This window comes from Microchirus variegatus (genome assembly GCF_963457635.1).
Source record: "Microchirus variegatus genome assembly, chromosome: 14".
Lineage (NCBI taxonomy): Eukaryota > Metazoa > Chordata > Actinopteri > Pleuronectiformes > Soleidae > Microchirus > Microchirus variegatus.
Genome location: NC_139815.1, coordinates 19856731 through 19865765, shown reverse-complemented (window position 1 = coordinate 19865765; position 9035 = coordinate 19856731). Strand labels below are relative to the sequence as shown.

The 9035-nt window shown below is 41.9% G+C and overlaps 1 protein-coding gene across 1 annotated transcript in view; it reads right to left on the bottom strand.

Annotated features, from left to right (window-relative positions):
• The window catches only part of ush2a (Usher syndrome 2A (autosomal recessive, mild)), a gene marked incomplete at both ends in the record, with an annotated part of 202896 nt that extends 194299 nt beyond the window's left edge, over positions 1–8597 (bottom strand). The window contains 4 exons of the mRNA XM_083900586.1: positions 1950–2118; positions 6312–6530; positions 6637–6851; positions 8196–8597. Coding sequence (XP_083756712.1) covers positions 1950–2118; positions 6312–6530; positions 6637–6851; positions 8196–8597 — 1005 coding nt within the window. The remainder of the gene's footprint in view (positions 1–1949; positions 2119–6311; positions 6531–6636; positions 6852–8195) is intronic.
• Between the last annotated feature and the right edge of the window lie 438 nt (positions 8598–9035).

Genomic DNA, 9035 nt, shown 5'->3' with positions numbered 1-9035 from the left:
AGCTTTGCACCCATATACTTGTCATTACGGTAGCCCTTTGGACTTCCGCAGAACGACTGTCCACTCGCAGACAAGATTCACCAGTGCGCCACACGTTTGCGACGTCAGATTCTCAGTACCGTACTTCCTAAATGGTTGAATAACTGACAGATATCGAAAACTAAAGTTATCCAGGACGAAGGGGCAGAATTACTCACTCAGTGGACATTTTTTGACAATTCTACAGCCATAAAATCAAAATAATTCCAGACTGCCCGATTATCATTATGGTCATAAGAGGGTTAAACCAGTAAAAATCTCCTCACTTTCCCAAAATGTCCTCACTCACTCCGTATGGTTTATACAATAGAAGCGTTCATTAACATGTATCCTGGACTTATCTCCTGTGATCATTGTTATCAGATTTCACCTCCATATAAATATTGAATCTAGCCTTTGAATCATTAATATTTCCACATGAAAGTACCATAAATATTAAAAAACAAAACATCCTTGGCGGAGGTTACAACTAATAAAAACACTGTTTTATCAAAGACAAAACAAAAGACTATGACAAAAAGGTACAAGGGTTTGTAGACAAAAAGGGAAGTAGGCCTTATTCCGGCTTTCAAATAATACAATTCAATTAAATAAAAATAAAAATAAACTTTGAAACACCTGTTGAAGCTGTCAGCACAGCACAACATTTTAGGGGAATTAGAAACAACACAAAAATGAGTTACAAAACTAGACCAGGTTTTCACTCTAGCAGCAGCCCTGGTGTTATTCAGAGATGCTGAAAGAGGCTGATTGTGCAGTGCAGTAACCTGTAACATGATCCTCTACAACAGTCCAAAAACACACACACACACACACACACACAAACCCAGATCCGTTCAGGGCCTCAACTCTCTCCACTTCACTTGCTGCCATTCTGGAAAGATCACAGAAAATTAAAGTCTTTTTGTCCACCATTGGCCTCATGTTTCTAACTTCTGATGCCTTCTACAATTCCTCATTCAGGTACCACTTAGGTACAAAGGTCAAATGGTGCTTAGGATAAACGGAAAGAGCAAACCATGGGAACAGAAACGCATTTCAGACACAGAAAATTGACATCCGACTTCATCAATGCATTTGCCAATCCTTCTAACATGTGACAGTTTCCTTCATAAGAACATGAACAGATGCAGATGCTGTAAAATAAAACAAGTGGACAATCCTCACTTTCTCACACTGAAAGTGAAAGTATCACCGACTAAATTTGACATTACTGATTTGTCCAAAAAATAATTTGACAATAATAATCAACTGCAATGAAATTAACCCAACATAATATAAGTGTGACATGAGAGGGAATCACAGGGTTCCTCACGATACGACGTGCCACGCATGGTCCACGATACATCACAATACAACCATTCTGTGATGATCAATACATACTGCAAGACAATCATACAAACTTCTGCCCCAAGTTTCCCTAGGGGAATATAGCATATTTTGTATTTTATGCAGCCCATCATAAACTAATGAGCTGCATCCATTATTTTCCAGTTACTTTTTAATATGCATTTTAAATATTGTGTTGGAAGTATGTCTAATGTATGTAGGAACTGCAAATACAGATGTTTGTCAGTATAATTACCACTGGACAGGCGATAAGAGAGAGCTACAGACAGAAAAAGACTTTGAAAACCTGATAGTGATTCTACTATGAATGCAATATTAAGATAACAAATTTTTCGAAACCTTTTTCTCTTTGACACACAAGCAGTGTTTTATTCAATAAAATGGAGGTTTTGTTTTACAAATGCCATTAAATGGTACCATGGAACATTTTAATGGCACTATTTTTTTGTTGTTTTTCCCCCAAACAGCAGATTGTGGCTCATTGACCCAGGTTAAAAACACCTTGTACACTCGAGTGTTCTCCAACAAACAGAGATCTTCACATCCTTAAGATGTCTTACCTGTAAAACAAGGTGCGTCCATCTCTGCGGTGCAAGTCTGCCCTCCGTCCTGAAGCTGATGGTCTGAACTGTCCCACTTCTGGGCTCACCGTGTCGTAGAGTGACGGCCCGCTCGGACACCGTCACAGAAAAGACGAGCTGCTCTCCTGCGCTCTTCTCCAGCAGCATCCTGAGGGAAACAATTAAACACACTTACATAAGATGTGACAGTAAGGAGCTGCTGTAACATAACTCAAAAAAAAAAAAGACAGAATGTAGATAGGACGCCAAACACCTGGCGTGCCGCGACACACAGTCTGACATTTACACGCAGAATATTAATATTTTACACGACTGCTCGGTTTTTGCTGCTGCACTCGGTGTGGACAGACTCGCACACACCCTCCACGTGTCATATTAACCACCGTCACTGACATTTTATGGGAAATCATGGCTTTTATGAACCCGGAGCATTATACCTCATAAATCACAGGTAGATGTATGCATGGTAATGTATGTGCTGTACGTCTGCACATGCACGCGAGTGTGTAAGTGTGTGTCTGTGAGGAGAAACATAGAGATACACTCTTAGACAAAAAAGCAGCAAGTAAACACAATTTAATTTGTTCCTAGTGGCAGAAAATGCCACCTTCCCAAAAACTGCTGTTATTATTATATATTAATATTTTTTCCACTTTTTCCACAGTCTTTTCAGCCTGAAATACACATATAATATATCATTTTTAACCCTTTAAAAGACCAGTATGTTTACACAACTACACTATGATCTTGTGGACATGAACAACATTATGAACAACAAAAAACTAATATAATGTATACCATAATTGGTATATAAATCAAAGACACAGATTACAATATACTGCAACACTGTGTTAACAAGGTTATATTCAAGCACATGTTCTGAAATCACTGGAAATGCTAATATTTGCAGTGGTTTATGGGAGATTATTCATTATCTATACAGTATTTTTGCCTTATTTTCAGGTTTCCAGTATAGTTTTGCCCCTAAATCTAACATTTTATGATCACATCTCAGCTCACAGATGGACTTTAATGTCAGTTGAGAAAATTCTAAAAGGTATTCCCAGTGCCTCTGGTGATTATGATATGGACATGTACTTATCAGAAAAGTTCATTACACCGAAGAAAAACCATGGTAATCCTCGAATAAAATAAACAACTGCATAGATAGTTTGTAGAAATGCTGCTTCTATATCGTAAAAACTACGGTGCGTAGGAACAGGTGGCCGAAGCTGTTCGTTGTCTGTGAGGGAGAGAGGAAGAGACAAAGGGAGAGGGGTGAGGAAAGATGGACAGAGGTGAGGACAGAGGCCTCCTTTCATCTGGCGTCTTTTGATGGCAGCCACGATCGCCTCGACAACAAAAGACTGATGGCCAGTGACAGCCACAGATGGAGAGCAAGGGAGAGAGATATTACTTCCATTCACATGCATTCAGACATACAGGTGTCGTGTTCGGCAGGAGCAAGACAAGGCGACGCGTCAGTCATCTGAATCCCCAGGCTCACACAACTTCACAAACAAAAATCTGATCTGATTTGATCAGAAAATACGAGATTCAGCTTCGCAGGGTTAAACGTGTCAGTTATAATTAAAACGAACATCAAGAATACAAGTAAGTATTCGGTCTTTTCTCACCTGTCATAATGGTTGTTATGTTGATATTTATTATTTGTACATAATGGAGAACATAAAGCCTTGTGGTACTAAAGGGACTGTTCAGGTTTTGAAAGTGTGCTGTGAGCCTGAGTTTAGAGCCGAGAACTACAAGATTGAAATAATTTCAATTTTGTTTTGGCCACAAAACAAATGGCATGTTTTCACCGCCTCGCCTCGGCACGGCACGGTTAAGTTAGTTTTTAAGATAGTTTTTTTAGTACCTGTTCTGGAGAGGTTCCAAGCGAGCTGAGGTGAAACTATGAGTGACATAGTACTTTATATATATATATAATTTACACCTTACTTGATGTTATATTTTACACAAGTGCTTTTGTTATTTATTTTTGTGTGCCTTTTAAAGGGGAAGTAAGTAGTTTATAGTGACATCTAGAGGAGAGGCTGAAATTTACAACAAAGACCTGCTGCTCTGCTCACCCCCTCCCTTCCCTGAGCGCTACGGTATCCACCGCTGGTCAAATGTCGTCCTCGTCGTCTTTCTCCGTGTCAGCAGATGAGGTTCGTGAGGTGAGGGAGAGGGCGAGCTACCGCGGCCGTAGCAGACGAAGCGGAGAAAGAGGAGGCGGGACTTCCGCTACAAGTAAAGAGACGGTTGATTTGTTCTCTCGCGTTTGTCCTTACAGGCTCCGGTAGAAACATGGCGTCTCATCACAACACAAACCGCTGTATTTTAGTTCAGTGACTGTGTCAGACGGAGTGTGTGCTCCAGTCATGGAGGAAGTACTGAACAAATAGTTTTAATTAACTGATTCTAATGATTCAGTTACACTGAAAACAACTGCTTTACAAAAGTCACTCGTCTGTGCATGTGTGTCACGTTTAAAAACAAAGTCACTGCAGTTTGATGCAGCCATGCAGTGATGACTCTGCCCACGTTGAGTAGGGACTATTTTTGTAGTGGAAAACCAACCGAAACCGTGAGTCGAGGTGAGCTGGGACAATAGTGGAAAAGGGCAACCAGAACTAGTCAGAAGTTAAAAGCTAAAAATCACAAAAAAAAAACATTGAGAATAAATGGATATGCTACTAAGGGTTGTTACACAAAGAGCTTTCTAAGGCAAAATCTTGTGTGTGTGTGTGTGTGCGACTGCAAGCTGATCCGAGTGTGTGAAACTCTGCACCCCCTCAGTCCTATGGAGCGCATCAGTCCACTCTCATCCCCTCATGTACACACGACAACATGTCTAAGTGGGACATGACAGGACAGCCCGTCGCTGGCTAACGTTCCCCGATTGTGACGCTGACCTGACCGGACGTGAACCTGCTTCATGTCGTTAGATCAATATCACTTTCTTGAAGATCATATTCAATATCCTATGAGAGAGGATATCTGACTAAACACATGAGCCAGCAGGAAGCCGGTTCATGTGTCCTCACTTCCACTTTACACCCGTCACCACAACTATTTCAAGTGAGCACATTCGTATGTGTAGCACTGCATTTCAGCTCTCAATTATATTGGGAAATGAGTGGCGTAGTGGTGGGGCAACTGGAAGGCTGAGGGTTCAATTCCTCAACCTCATGTCGTCAAATATTTACTGTGTTTTATGTGCTAAATAGTCACCCGTATTCGCGTACCAGCCTCAAAACCTTAAAACCTTCTGAGCTTCAACTGCTCTCTGTGGGAGAACAGTCTCGTGTTACACTGAGGTGAATTCGACGGTGATGCAGCAAAATCGCCACTTCCAGAGAAGCTCAGCTTCCACAAAAGTGAATAGGGGCATATGGGGACTTTTCTGCCTCAGTCCTGTGTGGATTTGTGCTATTTGCTCAGCCATATATCCCAATTTTCTTTGTACATATACACTTTAAATAAAAGCACTAGTATAGTATTTAATTCATTCATGTCACGTTTGCTGAATTTATGTAAGGATTTATGCATAAATAACTGGGCCTGAAATGAGCTTCCCCTGTTTCAAAAACCAGCAACCGCCACTGCATGACTATGGAAGATGTGTGACGTCAAAAAAGCTTGAATGCATGTGTGCGTGAATGGCTAAATAGCAGGATTGTGGTGTAGAAGCAGGTTTGTGCGGTCATCAAAACTACGAAAGCGTGGTGTAAAAATACAAAACATTAACCATTTCTGACCCTGTTCTAACACCAGACCACTCTCACACCCACACATTATTGAAAAAGTGTGCATGAAGAGCACTGTGAAGTCATTTCTTTGGAGAACAGTAGCATATTTGGCAACAATATCACAACATCTGCCATGAGACTGTTGATGAAGCAGCCTGTGATCAGTGTGGAAGATATGATCTGTCTATTGTTCACAGTTACATTTTATATCTAAACTTAATTCCATTTAAATAATAAAAAAAACACTTTACAGTAAATTATAGAATTTGACCCAAGACAAACCACTAGGCCACAGGGCTTCGAGCTCGAGACCGGAAGGTAGCCGGTTCAATCCCCGACCAATCCGCAGCTGAAGTGCTGTTGAGCAAGGCACCTAACCCCCTCACTGCTCCCCGAGCGCCGCTCACTGGCATGGCTGCTCACTGCGCTGGGTTAGCATGTTCTCCACCTCACTGTGTGCTGTGTGTGTTCACTAACTCACTGCAGAATTGAATTTCCCCTTGCGGGACTTAAAGGGTTCTTAATAAAATAAAAATGACAAGATGTTCTAATTGTTTGGAAACTACAAAAAAACATGACTTACATCTCTCCTGGAAAGCTCGGTTTAATCCACAACACTAGGGTGAGCGAACCCAACGCTCCCAGCTTTTGTGAAGGGGGAGAGACCAGACATCCGTTTATGGCCGGCTGAAACAGAACGCTGCTGGATCTACCAGGAACCGGCTCTGAATCGATAGCAGGTCCAGGCTCTGTTGGCGTCCCAGGAGGAGAGTCGTTACTGTCGTCAATTACACACGGACCCCTGATGGAATGAAGATGAAATATGTTCATATTTCATGTTAAAGACACAAATAATTCCATATAGACTGCTGCGGGCTGTATGATTAGAACTAGTTTGATCTTTCCACCTGTGTGAGGGCAGCAGCAGTGAGGCGTACGGAGGTGTGGAGGACCTGTGAGGACACTCCTGGACACAGAAGGCCTGATAACACGTCAGGAGCTCCGTGTGGGAGGAAGGTGACTGGCAGTAACTGCTCCGCTCTGGAACGCCACAGGTGGACCGAGGTGGAGACGTGAACACGGGTTTGAAAGCAGCGATGTTCTCCATCTGTGGGAAATGTCCCTGTAAAAAAAGGCAGTTGATCGAGTAAGGGCTGACTTGCTTTTAAGAGGGTTTATAAAGGCACCATATGTAAGAATGTGGCCAAAAACAGTTACTACATTCAAATTCAAAATACAGAGGTCTTTTAGGTTTCGTTTTCTGACGTAACTGGCAACCCATAGTTGCTCGGCAGCTGAGACTCTACTGACTGCAATGATTGGTAGATGGCGGTAGGTGGCGCCACATCCCAAAACATGATTTCAAAACATAAACATGATTTGCAGTCTGCAAAATATTTTTTTTAATGCAATTATTTTTTTGGCTGCACTGTTGTTGTTGGTGAATTCAGTTTGTTATATGAACATTATTCATGAGTCTCTGCGACAAATTAGGAGGATTTTATGGCGAGTTGCTTTAGACTTATTACATAATGCACCTTTAACTATTTGTGGCGGCATATGGCCGATTCGGTAAAGTCAGGTAAAATTAGCTAGCTCTCAATTCTCATTTGAAGACTTTATGTAACAAAGGCTCTTCCATTTTTCAGCCTCTGACAAATGCAGCATATAAACGCATCCTTCCATCCAAGCAACAAAGGTTGCAATGGGTGTTGGCTTCCAAGCCCAAACTATCCCAGAATTCATTGCATCACTTACAACTTCTGCTAAAATATAAGTGATTTCCGTTAAGTTCAGTCCATTGTAGTTAATGGAAAACTTGGACCTATTAAGGTATAGTCTTGATTCAAACATTGACCAAAAACGTTGTCTTTAAGTAGTTGTCTGTGAAGGTTCTCAGTCGTCCAGGTCACGGTGCTGGAAACAAGGCAACCGGACTTCTGTTAGGTTCTTAACAACATAACTCACATGATTGTTGTGTTAATGACCACCAAGGGTTTATAAACCTGGGGACTGAGAGCTGAAGAAGCTTCAAGAACCTAACAGAAGTCCAGTAGCTTTCATTTTTAGCATTTAAAAACCTTAAAATGTAGTTAGCCCTGGGGGATTCATGGCCTAAAATTAAAAAGTTGTGTAAATGTAAGCATTGTGAGGGGACAACAACAGCACACTGCTGTGTCCCTCTGTGAAGAACATCTATGCATCATTTGCTGACAGCTTACTGGAAATCATCGGGCTGGCTTATTGTAGAAGAAGAGACCATAATAGTCTAAATGAGCCAATTAAAGACCAAACATCCTCAGAACGTCAAATACAAAATGAACATTTCCATAATTTCTGCATTGCGTGTCTTCACAAAGTTGCACATACACTACTGAGGTTCTCTGTCAGTTAAAATGTCTTCTTTGGAAAAGTCTATTCAGGGTGATCAATATTTAACCACATGGTCAGTGAGTTTGTTTCTTACCTGTGATGAAGCAGGTGTTAGACACAGGCAGAGGAAGAGGAGCAGCGACCAGAGGAACCACCTCATCCTGGTGACGCGTCTCTCTCTCTTCACCTGCTCTTCTTCTCTAAACCTTCTCAGGAGGAACATCCACGGAAGGACAGGCCAGCTTTTCCTGTTCCTCAGAAGTTTGAAATCACGCGCGTCTGGCTTGACCTTTTCTTTCATCCCAGTTTTGCCTCTTCTTTCTGTCGAACGTTTTCTAATAACCCCGCTCTTCCTCTTCCCTCTCCCGGCTCCTCTGCCCCATGTTTGCCTCTTCTCCTCTTCTCCGCTGGTTTCCTGCTCTGCCTTTTCCTTCATCCATCCCTGCTCTTTGATCAGACGAGACTCTAAAAGCAGATTCTCTGCGGTTTCCAGCATGGTCAAAGGGTCTTGAATCGTGGATAGTTACTCTGGAACATTCCTGGGGCAAAGGGATTTTCAAGAACCTAGATTTCTTTTGAAAATCCTCCAGGAGTGCTTGAATAAGTGATGACTGTCATGGTTCCAGGGTTACAGGGACAGTTATCCCTGGGTTGAGGCTGCAAAGTTTAGCTCCCCGTTACACTGTACCACACACACACACACACATACACACACACACAACCAAAGCCTTCACATGATAGGTAGGATTTCACAATCTAGAAAGGAAAGGAGAGAAAGAGCGAGACGTGGTCAGACCAAAATGCAACACATGACAAATCTGAGGAGAGTGAAATGCCATGCAGGCTATTCCCAAAGCAAAGCCTACACTATCATGTACATCCTGATGGAGGGACACTTCAATTGATACGGTTACATTGCTTTCCTCTTTTCTTC